The sequence below is a fragment of the Vigna umbellata genome, chromosome 9, assembly GCF_029865625.1.
Source record: "Vigna umbellata cultivar VRB3 chromosome 9, Vumbellata_1.0, whole genome shotgun sequence".
Lineage (NCBI taxonomy): Eukaryota > Viridiplantae > Streptophyta > Magnoliopsida > Fabales > Fabaceae > Vigna > Vigna umbellata.
In genome coordinates this window covers 8,923,477-8,940,074 of record NC_142173.1, presented here as the reverse complement: position 1 = coordinate 8,940,074, position 16,598 = coordinate 8,923,477, and the positions used below count along the sequence as shown (strand labels likewise).

At 33.1% G+C, this 16,598-nt stretch overlaps 1 protein-coding gene across 3 annotated transcripts; it reads left to right on the top strand.

Moving 5' to 3' along the window:
• The first annotated feature begins 2,646 nt into the window (after positions 1-2,646).
• LOC148192469 (chromatin remodeling protein EBS) lies at positions 2,647-6,249 on the top strand. 3 transcript variants are annotated; one of them, XR_015782230.1, is made up of 5 exons: positions 2,647-2,897; positions 3,027-3,369; positions 3,886-3,954; positions 4,725-4,874; positions 5,949-6,249. XR_015782230.1 is itself a non-coding variant. In XM_088099007.1 (5 exons), the coding sequence occupies exons 2-5, from the start codon at positions 3,044-3,046 to the stop codon at positions 5,973-5,975; spliced, it is 561 nt and encodes a 186-aa protein (XP_087955133.1). In that variant the 5' UTR covers positions 2,653-2,897; positions 3,004-3,043; the 3' UTR covers positions 5,976-6,195. The 3 variants fall into 3 exon arrangements, 2 of the variants coding, with proteins under 2 accessions (XP_087955133.1, XP_087955132.1); XM_088099007.1 differs by having other exon boundaries at positions 2,653-2,897; positions 3,004-3,369; positions 4,736-4,874; positions 5,949-6,195; XM_088099006.1 differs by having other exon boundaries at positions 2,656-2,897; positions 4,736-4,874; positions 5,949-6,195.
• The last annotated feature ends 10,349 nt before the right edge of the window (positions 6,250-16,598 follow it).

Here is a 16,598-nt window from a genome sequence, read left to right as displayed (position 1 = left end):
ACATTAGTCATATTATATATATATATATATATATATATATATATATATTATATTATTAGATGTGATCAACAGAAAGAAGATTCTAAGACTTTCAGTGTTTAATCCTTATATATCTTTCCAAGAAAAAATTTGATGATATTAAATATTAAATGTTACGCTAGAAAAATACATATTTATACTACGTGAACCTTCTAATATGTGTTTTATACTAGCCATAATGCATTGGATTGTCTAATCGAACTCATAAATCTTAGGTGATCTATCAAAATGAGCTTAATAACTATAAATTCAATTACATATAATACAAACCATATTAAAAAACATTTTACAAATCAAATAAAATCAAAGAAGTCATAAGTACTTTTTAAACACATTGGTTACTCAAAATGTTTTTTTAGAAATAAAAGATGCTACAAACATCCCTATAAGATATAAAAAAGGAAACAAAAGAAACACACTACGAATAATTTAATTATCTTGATTGTATATTTTTGAATCTTTTCCTTTCTAGAAAAGAAGAATCCAAACTTTCCTTTATTAAACCTTCTAATCAACCATACAAAGCATGACTCAAGTAGTTGATCGTATCTAATTAAAAAAAAAGAATTGAAGAAATACATTATTAGAGGAAGAATCATTTTAAAGACTCTTTATAAAGAAAACAAAGTGAAGATGAAAGAACATCAATTGATTATATACCTTCTAATGTTCATAAGTTTGCTTAAGTTTTCTTTGTGAATAAGTCATAGCCTTTGTAATCCTTCAATTGTGAAGTTAATCTAGTAAGCTTAAATAGTCTACTCTTTGAGAGTTGTTACTTTCTTGTTTTGAGATCTTAATCTTAGGAGGAGAATAAGATAAGATAGTTAGGAGTGATTTGTATACTTATGTTAATCATAAGTAGTTTATGTACTTGTTTGTAGTAATTGAACTGATTAATGGAACCTCTTAAGAAGTTACCTTAAGAAAGAACTAGACGTAACGTATGAGTTTAGATGAATTAGTATAAATTTGTTTTATGTTATTGGTTCTATTTGTCTACAAAATGGTAGTATGTTCTCACATAGTCTAGGGCTTTATTCAACCTATTTTCTAGACTTAGCTATTCCAACAATAATATTTTTCATAAAATGGAAAAATTGTTAAGGCCAAGATGATCTAATCTCACATAGGTCTAGAAGTACTAGACAACCCTTGATTAAGAATTTTGATGAGAATAAACATAAACAAATAAACAAATAAACAAATGAAATGATTACTTCTTATTATAATACCTCATTAAACATATTCATATATTCATACTCACATCTTTTAATAAAATTAATAGGTCATTATGTTTAAAATTGAACCTTCTTTACTTGAATAAGATTAGATTATCAAATATTCATAACATAGTTAATAAATGAAATGTTTCAATGAGACTAATATGATTTCTACTGGAAAGTTACTTTAATGATAATCACATTACATGATTTAACTAATAATTTTAAACAACATAAGAAATGAAACCTTTATTAATTAAATTAGTTATATTTGAATAAATATTTGCAATTATTCTATTTTTGCCATGTATAAAAATGTTGAATCTAAAACAAGAAATTAATTCTTATCAATTGATACTAAAATGAAAAAAAACACATATAATTTATGATATTGTATTATGCTTTGTTTCTATCGAGAAAATATAGTTAATAATAATTATAGTTTCTAGTATTAAAGGGAGATTAAGTGAGAATAACAAGAGATAAATTGTGTATTTGTGATATATAAGTTAGAAATACCTGGGCACTTGCTTTGTATTAAGTTTTTTTTATTAGTTTATTCAAGAGTTTATTTAAATGAGTACCAAAAATAGTTTAAATGTTTAAGGTGAACCAATATAATTCTCTATGATATTCTTATATTTAGATTACTTCATTAAATGACTTGCTCTAACTAAGTATTTTCTCAAAAACAAAAAGAAAAATCTTATACTCTATATAATCTTCTTATAAAGTTTGTATGTACTTTTATTTCATAGTAAATCTTCCACTTCTTTAAATACTTTGATTTCTTAAAAATTATAATGCATGACTTAATTCACAAGTTTAAAAGTCGACTTAATTGAAAATTCAAATTAAACAAATCCAACATAATATAATCTAGAGCAATTTATGCTATAATATTTTATTTTAAATTGTATCTCTTTAATGAATTTAAACTTATAAGAACAAACCTATTTTAACATATTACCTTTTATACAATATTATTTAATTTTGTTGTGATGTTCTAAAATTAACAAGTATCATTAAATATAAAACTTACAAATGTAAAACATAATTTAATTATGTAGATTTTTTTTTCAATCTATATATACCAATTGACGAAATATCATTCTAATTCAACCCAACCGTTTTAACACATTTTTCCTACAAGTGAAGCACATCTATTGAATGCTAAGAATACTATGTAGTAAGATTTGTTTCCAAAAGTCCACCATTAAACAAGAAAATTATGGTTTTTCCATAAATGTGACATGTCACAAGATGAATGGAGTGGATTAGGAAATTACTTAGCGCAGATCTCAGGACAAGAAAAATTTACGAAGCAGTCAAATGTAATGAACCGACCAAGAATCGTCGCATTACATTCCCAAAAAGCCACAGTAATAAAATCGCAGGCGAAGCGTCACAGTCACTCCCTTCCCTCACAGAAAAAAAGTGTCACCCCTCACCCAAACCCACACCTTAGGGTTCCTCAGTTCCTCTTCTTCTCCTTTTAACCCAACAACAAGCCCTCTGAAAAAAAAAATTCCTCATTCCCCAAAACACCCTTCGCGCACCGCATGGCGAAAACGAGGCCAGGCAGAAAGGACTTGGACTCGTACACCATAAGAGGAACCAACAAGGTCGTCCGAGGTAACACACACAACCACCCTTTGCGTTTTCCTCGTTCAAAACGTTTCCTTTTCCTGTTTTCGGGCCTGCCCATGATGTTTTTTTGAGATGGGGTTGTCGTTGACAGCGTTTGGTTCTTTGGTGCTGCAGCCGGTGATTGCGTTCTGATGCGGCCATCGGACACGTCGAAGCCCCCTTACGTGGCGCGCGTGGAGAAGATCGAGCAGGACAACAGGAACAACGTGAAGGTTCGTGTGAGGTGGTACTACAGACCCGAAGAGTCCATTGGGGGTCGCAGACAGTTCCATGGTGCCAAAGAGCTTTTTCTCTCCGACCACTATGATGTGCAGAGTGCTCACACCATAGAAGGAAAATGCGTAGTACACTCTTTCAAGAACTACACCAAGCTGGAGAATGTGGGTGCTGAGGATTACTATTGTAGATTTGAGTACAAGGCTGCCACTGGGGCTTTCACTCCTGACCGTGTTGCTGTGTGAGTTTCCTCTCATATATGTTTTTCTCTATAAATAATCCGATTTTTGTCCTATGAAAATTTAATGCAGAAACACATTTATGTACATTGTTTTGTTATAATTTTAAGTATCTACATTTTTCATTGTAAAGGATTTTTAGTCATTATAAAAGAATTAGTACAGTTTTTACTATTAACATTTTAACAGAAACACGAAATTTTTGTATGGGGTTTTAGTCTTTACAACAATTTAATACATTTTCGCATTTGTGTTTTGAGTGAACTCGAGATTTTAAATTTACATTTTGACAGACACCAGATTTTGGCATGTGGTTTTTAGTCTTTAAAGCAATTTAATACATTTTAATAGATATATTTTAAGTGAAAGTCGAGATTTTCGGTAAATGTAAGTAAAAACCTATTAAATTTTTCAGGTATTACTATTAAAATTTGGGTTATGTTGGGGTTATTGATTGTGTGGAAGGGGATTTTGGGTTTTAGAACTAAAGGTTTGTTTTTTTGGCTTGTGTTTTGAAGGTATTGCAAGTGTGAGATGCCATATAACCCGGATGACCTCATGGTACAATGTGAAGGGTGCAAGGATTGGTAAAATCAGTGTGTTCTGCCTGACTTTCTTTACTAGTATTGTGCTTGGAATTTTGAATTTATTTTTTGGGTGTTTATTTTTGTATGTTGAATTTGAGCATTGGATGCTATTTACTGGGTTGAAGGAATTATCAGTTATGTGATCTCACCACCTGCAGAATGAGTGGCCTAAAGGGTGTTAGAAAGTTGTAAGTTCTATTGGAAGCTCATGTATGGTCCTAAAACTCTTGTATAGAACTGCATCTACCTGTGCAAGCCCTTTGCATGTTGGTCTTGAAAAAGCATTTTACTTGTGAAGTAAAAGTAAAACAAATCAAAGAAGAAACGGGTGAATATATAATGCGTTGTACATTCACTTGTGACATCTGAGCTTCACAGCTAAAAGTTCAGTGACGGATGGAATTTATGTCTGCCCGAAAGTGTCAATGTGCTTGTGGGGGGCTGTTGTTATAATGATTATGGGTTCTGTCGTTTCTTTTATTTCAATATATGCGTGACCAATAGAAATTTGATGATGCAGAGGCTTATTCCATCTGTTTATTGTTTCCATGCATGTTTTGAAAAGTATACTGGGACATGTATTTTCATATAACGTTTATGAAATACGGGAGCTGCAAATTACTGCAGTCATCATCAACATAGAACTTTGTGGACATAACTTCTATGTGAATTGTAGAAGAGTTAAAATCTAATGAGTGTCCAAGACTCACATTCTTTACATGTTGAGTGTCTCTTTATGCTCTATAGAACACACATTTCAATCTTTGTAGGTTTTTTGTAGGTATCATCCTGCTTGTGTGGGCATGACCATCGAAGAAGCAAAGAAATTAGATCATTTTGTGTGTTCAGAATGTTCATCTGATGATGATATGAAGAAACCGCAAGCTACATTTTCTGCATCACCAGGAGCCGATGGCAAGGTGACTTCTTGTGTCCAACACCAAATAATTGTTACTTAATGTTCCCAGCATATGACTAATACATTAGTTTTCTATTATCTAGTTTCTGGCAAGGATATGGGGAGGGAAACGGGACACATTGCTGAAAAAGGAATAAATGATTTAATGGAAAAAAAAAATCTCTTTAAAATCTAACCCTTATACAGCTAGTTTCTAAAATGACCATAGATTGCAGCTGGTTTTTCACTAGTTAGTGTGGACGGAGACACATGAATAAGTACTGCACATGTGTAAGTTAACAGTATCATGTGCATTTCTCTCCTATTTTGATACCAAACTTTTCATAGTTCTGTCTTATTTGCTGTCCTTAATCTGAAACACTGTTTGCGTTGCTAATGTGGGTTGGCTAAATGTATACCTATGCTATTTTTAGTTGTTGTACTGTTGTCTGGCCGGTATGTATTCTTTTTATATTCATTGGTAATGTATTGAAGGCTGTAATTTTCTTTCTTTTGAGATATAGGCTTAGCAATGATGTTTAATTGATATCCTAATGACAATGTTACACTCACTTTGGTTAATCTGCTCGAAATTTTAACAATATTTAACATGAAAAACCAGCACCTTCCTTTTGTGAGGGGGTTATACATGTAGGCTATTTATTTTGTTCACTACTTGTCTTATATCAATTGCTATTGAATTTTTGGAGGGGTTAATGGTGCTGTGGCACAGTGAGGTTATTTATTTCTGATGAATGCAATTTCATCCTCGTGTCTGTTTTGTGGTAGGCTCAAGTTAATATGGGAGTATGATTGATTATATTCAGTAAGATATTTATTACCAGAATTTGGAAACTCTCATCAGATGCCCTTTTGTTTGAAAAAGTGTTTAAAAAAAAAACAAACTTTCGAAACCAATAAGCAAAAGAGAAGTGCCCTTTTTGTAATTATGAGTAAAAATTGATTTTTTTTTTCTCAAACCAAATGGGGTCACAAAATAGTTGGTAGACAGTTGGTTCATTGTTGAGGCACAGTGACATTTTACTTTTTGGATTGTGGTTTTATATTATTGGATTTCAAATTTTGAATTTTGCAGGTGGAGCCCAAGCGGCGAAAGAGATGACCATAATGCAGTAGTAACCTTGTTTGGAGGCGTGAGTGACTCTTGCTGAATTTGGGTGGCACTCTATGGTAGCTTTTGTGTGTTGTACAGCTTCATCTAGAGGCTATGAACATTTCATTATGTATCTGACTTAGCTTATATTATGTATCTATTGGTCGTAGATTTTATAACTGTGACATTCCCTCAAGTGAATTCCGATCCAAGTGTTTATTATTCTTCAGATGATGACATCAAAACCTAAAATACTAAGCACAGAGAAGCGGTTAGTTTTAAATGTTGGTTCGTCTTTAGCACTTAGCTTTTTGTTCCTCCCTATTGCTCACCACCTTACAAATTTGAAAAATTCGCCAAATGATTTTTCTTATTTATTTATCTAGATGAACGCGATAACTGTAAGAGTGTGCAAATCCTACAAAAGGAGCGTATAGAATAAAGAATAAAAAAATATCTCTAACATTATGATGGTTGGATTTAAAAATAAAGAATAAAAAAGGGAGAAAAAAAAGACACAAGGATAAGCTTGCACACTTATTGCACGGCACAACTGTTGCACGACCTTCCTTGTCCATGCTTATCAATTACAAAAAGAAGCCGAAAGCAGTTACAGTTTTGTGTTTTGTTTTTGATTTTGCTTTTTGTTTTTATCTGTTATGGGCCTTTTACTGTCTTGCTTGTATTTGTATATGTTAACCTTCTGTTTTGTTACGTGAGTGATGAAAGAGTTTTCATATTTATATGTTCCGGTGTGTTTGAGAGCATCTTTTTTCGTTCTTTGCATCAATGTTTGGCATCTCTTATTCTCTATATTTACATCCGTCAATTTGGTTTCTCAAGTTTGGTTCTGACACGTGGATTAATGTCAGAAAATTCATAGAACCAAAAAGCTTCTTATAAAAAAATTCATAAAACTAAATTATCTACAAAAATCCTGTCGATTAGATCAATCCATAAACTCTTTTTTAGATTTTTTTATTTTAAATATAAAAGAATGTAATTAATTCAAATTTGTTACAAATTAGTGTTATAAATTTTGAAAATTATATTTGATAAAACAAAGTTACCTAGTTATCTTTTTTATTATATAAAATAAATATTTATTTTTCGTACCTAAAATTCTATAAATAACCTTATTTGAATATATAAACTATATATTAAATTTAAATTATGATATAATATTCTGTTTAGGTTAAAAAAAATCTTTATTAAAAAAACATATTTTAAATCCAAGGGTATTTTAATAATTTTAAAATTTAATTTAAAATAAAAAAATAAAAGGTAGTTATCTTAATTGTTTTTTAAAATAAAAAATAAAATAAAAGGTAGTTATTTATCATTTTATTAGTTGTTTTTTAAAATAAAAAATATGTTTTTGAGTTGCTTCAACGTGAGATTGAGTTATCTACAAAATATTCAAAAACTGTGATTGACAATGACTCTTAGTCGGTGCGACATCATACCAAACTTGATGGAGGTCGTTCTGTAACTTGGATAAAGGAAAAAAATTCAATTTATTGTTCTTGTAAAGAATTTGAATTTTCTGGGATACTATGTAGACATATTATTCGAGTATTGTTGAAGAATGACTATTTTAGCATTCCAAAAGAATACCTTCCTTCTCGATGGAGAAAAGAAAGCTCATTGATCCCACGATCAAGACACATAATCAACTAATGATAACTCCTCTATTGAGTTTCGATCACTTGTGCAATGTTTAGAAGTTGAATCTTTAAAGACCATAGATCGAGTTGAAGTAGATACTAAAGAGTTAAAGAAAGTCATTCACTATTTAAAAAGTATGCTTGAAGTTCAAGAAAATTCAATTGATCTAGAACACAGTGTTCTAAATGTTGATGAGTGTGATGCTGAAAATCTTATCACTTGTAAAACGAAAGACCAAGAGGATCAACGCCGAAAGGAGGAGTTGAAGCTGCAAAGAAGTCTCGTCATTGTCATTATCCTAACTGTGGTGGAACCGATCATGACTCACGAAATTGTCCAATCAAAAGAAAGAAAAACTCATTGTTAGCTTCTCAATCATCTCATAATAAATAATGCATAAATGAAATATGTATTTGTATCTTTTAATTTTATTTTACAATCACAGTGAACTAGCTTTTATTTTGTGTAATTTAGTCTTTTCCTTTAATAAGCTCTTTGTAACCTTAGTTAAATATAAATGAATAAGTTTTTCTATATGCTTGTTACTGGATGCATGTTTTTTTTTCTTTACTATCTAAATGGAAACAAATGAAAAGGCTAAATAGTGTGTACTATATTTGGTGTTATGATATTAAAAGCATGTGCTTGTAACAACTTGTTAGCCAAACGTCCGGCTAAAGTTTTCTCAAAGTGCACTTCTAAAATAATATGTATTAATCACTTCTAAAATCCTATATTTTAACAAGGTTTTACATTAAATTACCTACTACATGAATGTTATATGTAAAAAATTATAATAAAAAGTCTTATTTATATATTCCTAAAAATATTCATATATATATATATATATATATATATATATATATATATATATATATATATTGGTTTGTTAAGATTTGATTGAAATTTAATGATTAATAAAATAATCATCAAATTATATGAATAACAAAGTAATAATTGATGGTTCCCGTTGAATTCTATAAATTCTAAAACATAAATCATAATAATTATTGATCATCAAGAAAACCACAAAAACAAGTATATTAATTGATCATAAATTAAGAAAAAGAAATAAAAATTTACATGACTAAAATAGTTTATGTTTTTTAAAGTTTTTTTTAGTGGGGCTAAACCCACCATAACCTTGACCCTAACTCACTTGAGAGGGAGTTTTGGGGGTTGAAGCTTTTTTTGGTCCCACTTGAGGGGCTTCCTAAAATAGGGCTTTTTAAAGAATGGGTTAGGATTAGCCCGTGGACCATGGATCAAGTTGACACCTCTATCTATATTTCATGATGGTAAGAGAGTGGGTTAATTCTGCGTTGTTTCAACATTTACTCTAACATTACAGATTTCTCAAAATACAATTTACATTGATAGTGCTAGGGACTTAATGAAGGACCTTAGTAAATGATTTTCAAAAATTGATCATTTTTTGCTTTCAAATATTCTTGAAGAGATAAACTCCAATAAATAGGGTGAAAGAATTGTGTTATAATCTATGAAGCACATGCAAACAAGTTTTATTCTTTTGTGGATCTTAAGCATGAACATACAGACAAGTGACAAGATATTAATCGTGATTTAGATTGCTCCTGTTGTCTAAAAATTGTCTCCTTGTTGTTGAGAGATGAGAGATTCACCTGGAAAAGACTTTTTGACGCTCAAGTCAATAAGAGAATTAAAATTTTTGTAAATATTATGTGTATCAATGTTTAGCAAATTAGCATTCCTTAGTGATTACTTGTTATATTTATTGGATCAACATGGACTGTGGAGCTATGTTCCTATTAGAATAATACTTACTTGAGGCATATAATAATAATATAATAAATAGTAACATAATAGTAAATAATAACCAACATATCAAACTATCGAGATTTAGTTATAATATGTACATATGGCCCAAATAGACATAGGTTAGGGCTACTCCATGATGAAAACGCTTAAAGGGCCTTATTGGGTCACAATCATTAATATGTCTATTGGGTCAGGTAGGAACATAAGCTCCTATAGTCGTAGGAATTTGGTTTGGTGTATGAGGTCATATCAGACCTTTACTCAAGCTTGAGTCTATTTGTGTAGTTTACAAATAGATTGGCTATTCAACCGAGCTCATAAATTTGTTTGGGCCCATTCGACCATGTTTGCAGGTTGATTGACCTCGAGGTCGAACTTTTTAAGTGGCTAATCCAGTAGAACTTTTAAATAATCTTGCCATTCGACCAAGCTCCTTTAGTGGCTAATCCAGCCTAGCTTTCTAAATAATTTGGCCTTGAGGTTAAGCTTTTTTAGTGGCTAGTCTAGTTGAGCTTTTTAAATAATATGACCTCGAGGTCGAGCTCTTTCAGTGGCTAATCCAGTCAACCTTTTTAAATAATCTGACCTTAGGGTCGACCTCTTTAAGTGGCTAATCTAGCCAAACTTTAAAATAATCTAGCCATTAGACCAAGCTCCTTTAGTTGCTAATACAATCGAGCTCTTTAAGCAGCTCATCTAGCCAAGCTTTTAAATAATCTGGCCTCGAGGCCGAGTTCTTTTAGTGGATAATCTAGTTGAGCTTTTCTAAATAATCTGACCTTGGGGCCAAGTTCTTTCAATGTCTAATCTAGCCGAGCTTTTAAATATGTTGGTCATTCGAGCGAGCTCCTTGCGTGTCTAATCCAATTGAGCTCTTAAATAGGTTGGTCATTCGGCCGAGCTCCTTGAGTGGCTAATCTAGTCAAGCTCTTAAATAGGTTGGCCATTTAGTCGAGCTTCTTGAGATACTGAACCAATCAAGCTCTTAAATATGTTAGTCATTTGATCGAGCTGCTTGAGTGGCTAATCCATTCGTGCTCTTAAATGTTGAGACAAGATTGCCTAGAAAGACTAGATCGTCTAGCATCTCTAGTTTTGAAGTTTAACAAATAACATTAAACTAAATATCATCTTAGGAAGAAGTGTGTCTAAAAGAAAATAAACATAAACACAACCTGAGAAAACATAGAAACATCCCTGAGAAATCACAAGAGAAAGTGTCTGAACATTAGGCAACAAACAATATCTTGGAACCATTAACAATGTCTATCAAATAGAATAATTCAGATGACTGTTAGACTAAGAGATAGAAATCAAAAGAATTAGGCTCAAATCATCTAGAAGCATCTAGAAAAAACTTTAAAAGCCTAAGAAGACTTAAGCACAAAGATATCTAAGCAGTTATATTGAAAATTATTATCATAAGATCTAGCAAACAACATTTTCCTAGACTATAAGGATTAACAAGTGAATACGTCTGATTAATAAGAAAAGTTCACAAGAATACCTTGTAAAACAATAAGCTTAAAAGAAGAAAAGAGTTTTACAAAGACATCGATTTAGAAAAAGAAATGAGCTTAAATGATATGACACATTCTTAAGAAGCGTCTGATCAGTAGGAAAAGCCTACACAAATTTAGTAAGACACCATGCTTAAGGTACTCAGACACAAAGTGTCTGAATTACTCTCGTAGAACATTGGGTGTGAAAATCCTCTCTAAGGTAGAAATATATTTTACATGGATGATTCATGATAAGCATCGTCTGAACAGGTGAAAAACTTAAGGGCAAGTTCTCAAGCACTAAAATTAACATGTTTATCCTTAAGAAAGACAAAACACTGAAGTCTAACTCTTTATATTCAATTAGTGTTAATAAAAGAAAAGCTAAAGCAAAAAATTATCTAATGAATATTAGCTCTGAACAATAAATATGTGATATCAAACTTGTAAATAATAAAAAATGTCTCATGAATGATATCGTCTAACAGAAAGCACGTCGATATCTATGTATCAAATTACTTCATAAGTTTCTAATGCTTCACGATAAATAACGACAAGCTTTATATTGTTTAATATTATTTGAATGTTATGATCAACTGATATATTTATTATTGACATCATACATAACAAGATGTTTTGAACATATGGTGAAAGATAACATTCATAAACGATAAAAACATTTAATATCATTTAATGCATGTACTACAATGGGTTATTAAGAAAAACTGCATACGTGGATAAAGACGTTGAGAGAAGAAAAGAATATTCTAGGACAGATCTAAGAATAGACTTTTATTATGGCATTCCATACAAGCCCCATTTCAATCAAGATATGATAAAACACTATAGAGAAGAATGAATTATTATACTTAAGATGGGATGAGTGAAAAGAAGAAGAGAAGAAAACAAAAGAGGTTGAAACAATTGAGGTTAAAATCAAGAAAAGAAAAGAAGAATGAAGTTGAGAACGTATTGAAAAGAAGAGAACAAAAGAAGGAGAGAGCATGTCTTGAATATTCACTATTCACTATGCCTATACATATCGTCAAAAGCTCTTCCATCCAAGAGGGAACAGAAAAGAGATGAAACTCAATCAAAGAAATTGGTCGAATATTCAACAATGTTGTTGCTCAGAGCTTACACCATATATATAGCTCTTTAATCAGGAAAGAACAACATCATTGGGCTAGAGAAGAGAATACAAAGATCATGTATTCGTCCTACTACTCTTCATGCTACATCGTCTAATGCTTCTCTATGGAACAACCCCACTGAAGTGAAGAGATAAAGAGCATGCACAAGAAAGAAAATTGAAGATCAATATTGCTACTCTTCACACTTACATTGTTTGATGCTCTTCAAAAAAGGAAACAACCTCCAACTTACAAGATTGCACTCTAACTTTATTTACTATCTCTAGGAGAGTAATTTGAGTCTGTAACTTTAGAAGAGTCAGATGTGCTATAGTTGTAAAAATATCCTCTTATATAAGAGTAAAACCATCTGTATCTTGTTGTATGTTCTGGAGAGAACTAAAACACATAAAATCAGGAGTGAGTGACACTCAATTAGGCAGCATATCTGGTAGATACCAGAATTGTCTGGCGATGCCAAGAGTGTTAGAATACTTAGGTGCCAAGAGTGGCTAGAATATTCAGGTGCCAAGGGTGGCTAGAATACTCAGGTGTCAGGAATGGCTAGAATACTCAGGTGCTAGGAGTGGCTAGAATACTCAGGTGCCAATAATGGCTAGAATACTCAGTGTAACCAAGAGTGATGCTAATACTCAATTACGAGTTGTTAAGAAATACTCAAATGGACAGGTCATCCAGGGATACAAGGAGTGAGTTAAACTTAACTAGACAAAAGTCTAGGGATACTAGGAGTGGTGAATAATAGTACGCAATCAGGAGTGGGTTAAACTCACATGTAATCTTTGATAAGATTAATAGAACCTCTTAAGAGCTTTTGGGAGAGACTGAACGTAACTTAGTTGGAGAGAACCAGTATAAAATTCTTGTGTCTATTGCTTTATTCTATTAAATATCTTTCTTTAGAATAGTCCTTCTGACTTGTGTTACCGACTTTAGGTAATTTTTGCTTGGTGTTGTCGTCTTTAGGCAAGCTTTGTTTTTCCATTACCAACATCAAAATGTATTGACTTTGGGGAGATTTCACTTTGGCACTACCAACTTTGGGTAGTCTTTGTCTTTGATGCTATCGTCTTCCTTTGACAGTGTCAACTTCAACCGTGTTTTTCTTTGACATTACTAACTTTGAGCTTATTTTTCTTTGATTTTATTGACTTTCAGCATAACTTTCTTTGTTATTGCCAACTTCAGGCATAACTTTCTTTGATGTGGCCGAGCTGGGGAAGACTTGGTATTTGTTTTTTTTTTATGGATTATGCTCTTTATCCTTTTTACCCTCCCTCGAGTCTTCTCAGTGTTATTCGTTGTGTTTCTTTCTTCTCTTCTCTTTTGAGGATCTTTAAGTAAGGGTGGCCCAACTAAAGATGGAAACCTAGCCGGATGAGGGGACGAAAGGATGACTTTAACAATTAAGGTCAGGGAACCTTGTAGGTCTTCAGTTTGAGTTTGTTAAACTTTTTCTTGTGTCGCACGGGCTTGTTAAGTTTCTTTTGTATTGCTTGGGCATGTCGAGCTTCCCTCTTTTCTATATATTTTGCTGTTATCCTTCCTTCTCGATGCACTCCTCCTTGTATCATGGATTGGGCTTGCTCTAGCATTTTTGCATAATTCCTGTACTTGGGTGTTGTTATACCGAGTTACTTGTGTATTTGGGTGTCAGATTTGTGGTATTGTTTTTGTACTATGGTACTGGAAATGCTGAAATGTGCTCAAGCATTGTAAGGTCGAGCTTCTTTTGTACTCGGGTACATGACGATTTTTCTTTCGTGCTTGGATACTAAAATATCGGGTTGTTCTTGTACTTAGGTACTGGAATATTGAGCTTCCATCAATTTTTTTTTTCGTATTCCGGTCACGTTTCTTAAATGTCGAGTTGGTGCAACACCTGGTCGCTGGATTGTTGTGTTCAAGCACCACCTACATCGAAAGAAGCATCTTCCTTGGATTCAAATCGTATCCTCGTGGTATACATTGTTGAAGGAGTTGTATCCTTCAATGGCCAAGCTCTATGATCGAGCTTAATTTTATGGTGGTCAACCTTCATGGTTGGGCTTTATCCTTTGGTGGCCGGGCTTCGTAGTCGAGCTTTATTCTTTGGTGGTCAATCTTCGCAATCAAGCTTTATTCTTTGATGGTCGAGCTTTACTCTCTATTGGTCGAGCTCCGTGATTGGGCTTTATTTTTTATTTTTTGAACTCGTACCCTGGGATGGTGATTATACTCGTTCCTCTTTTTATATGCCCGTTTGATTTTTGTGCTCGAGCATTGGAATGTCGAACTTCCTTTATCTTCGTCCAAGTGTTTAGAGTTGTCTCTTGTAGCTCGATATCTCTTTGATTGTGTTGATACATTCCTTAGAGGTCTAGTGGATGAACATTGCTCGTGGGATTTTATTCCTTTTACAATTTAGTAACTAGGATCTTTGTTTTGAGTGCCACGTTCGTGGTCTTATGTTAAAAGAAATGAATATAAGTCGAAAACAAGGATTTAAAAATTAAGGCGTGCACATCTTCAAACTATAATAGAAACAAGTACATATAACTATTCAATTGTGATCATTGTTGGTATTACTAGCTTCCTTCCGAGCTTTTTTAACTTGTAAGCTCCATTATGGACCTGATTGGTAGAGTTGGCTACACGTGGGAAGGACAGTCAATTGGAGGTGAGCTTCCCTCTAGCTCTTCAAGCGTCATTGTCTATAACAACTTCAACCTACCATCATTGGCCAAGCTAATTAAATTGTTCTCCCAGGTTTAGGTCCATCTACAATGGTTTAGGCTGCTTGATTGTTGTTTGCTGGGATATGGTGTTGATGATTGTTAAGCTAGTTAGTGGGGCTACTTTCTAGTTATTGGGACTTGTAGCATAGCAAGTTCTTGTACCTTTTGGGTTTACTGGTGATGATGGCCCCATGTGAATCAAAATAGGATTTCAACACTTCCCATCACTTCTTAGGATGGCATGTTACCTATAACATTGACAATTATTCAACATGTAATTTAGCTATTTTATGCTTGCTGGTATAGCTTGCGACATTTGTAGCAATTTGTTTCTATCTTGTGTTGTGGTAGGACTTGGATGTGAAATCTATTGACATCCCTTCGTGGTCGAGCTCATCCTCTACAAGCCAAGCTTTGCGGCTGAGGTCATCCTATGTAGGTCAAGCTTCGAGGTCAAAGTGATCCTCTATAATTAAGCTTTGAGGTTGAGTTCATCCTCTACAAGGTGAGCCTTGAGGTTGAGTTCATCCTCTACAGGCTGAGCTTCAAGGCCAAGATCATCCTTTGCAGACCAAGCTTTGTGGCCAAGTCTCTTTCTTTATCTTTTCAATAACATCAATTCCTTTTCCTCTCTCTATTTTTCCTTACTTTGTGACTACCCTACGTAACCTCTTTTGTCTTCCTAATGCACGAAAGTAAGGTCTGGTAGGATGTAGTGGCCATTACGATTGATATGTCTTGGTGACAGGCTAAAATATTGAGGAGTTCAAAGCCTGTCCGTCTAAAATTGTTGGAAACAACTTACAGAAAACTCATTCATCATGAGTATTGATGCTAGAAACTCGTAACATGGTCATTCCTATTTTGGGAATATCTGACATGTATCTGAGAAGCCCCATGTTCATGCCGGTCTATCTGTCTGTCGGGGTGGCCTGTGGAATCTGGGGGCTCCACTAATCATCATTCTCGATTGCGATATCTTTGCATGCAGGGCTTCTATTCAAATTAAGGGAGCGTCCTCTATTTTCTCTCGTTCTATGACAGGATGTCCTATTTTTTTTCTCTTGGAGTCTGGTGTTGAGGAGGTCGGTCCCAACCTCTACTGGATTCTCGCTAGGCTACTAAGCTATGAAGCTTTACTAGTCGGGCTTCGTGGCTGAGGTCGGGGAGATGATTTCTCAACTTCTTTCAAAAATAATGGTGACAATTGCTTTCATGGCCCTCTTAAATTTAGGCCCAAGCTTTTGTGGGTTGGATAAGAGCTTAAATAAGCATACTAAATAGTTTCGCTCAATAAAACCTTTTAAGTTTTTTTATTATAGAGCATCCCAAACCTACTCCTATTTGGACTATAATAACATAATATAACTAAATTTTGGTAATTTTGTGTGTTAGTTATTATTTACCATTTTATTGTTATTCATTATATTGTTGTTATATGTCTTAGGTAAGTATTATTTCAATAGGAACATAAGTCTACGGTTTATATGGATTCTATAAATATAACTAGTATTCCCCATGGAATATCAACTTGATAAACACTAATACACATGATATTTACAAAGATCCTAACTCTCTTACTTAATTGAGCGTTAGAGAGTCTTTTGCATGTGATTCTCATTCCTTTCAACAATAAGAAGACGTTTTCCAAATAATGGGAGCAATCTAAACCACTATTAAGATCTTACCACTTATTTACAAGTCCATGCTTAAGATCTAGGTAAGAACATTGGTGTTCATTGTGAGACCTTGGTAAAACATTTCTCTAGCCTTACATTCCCATGGTCACCA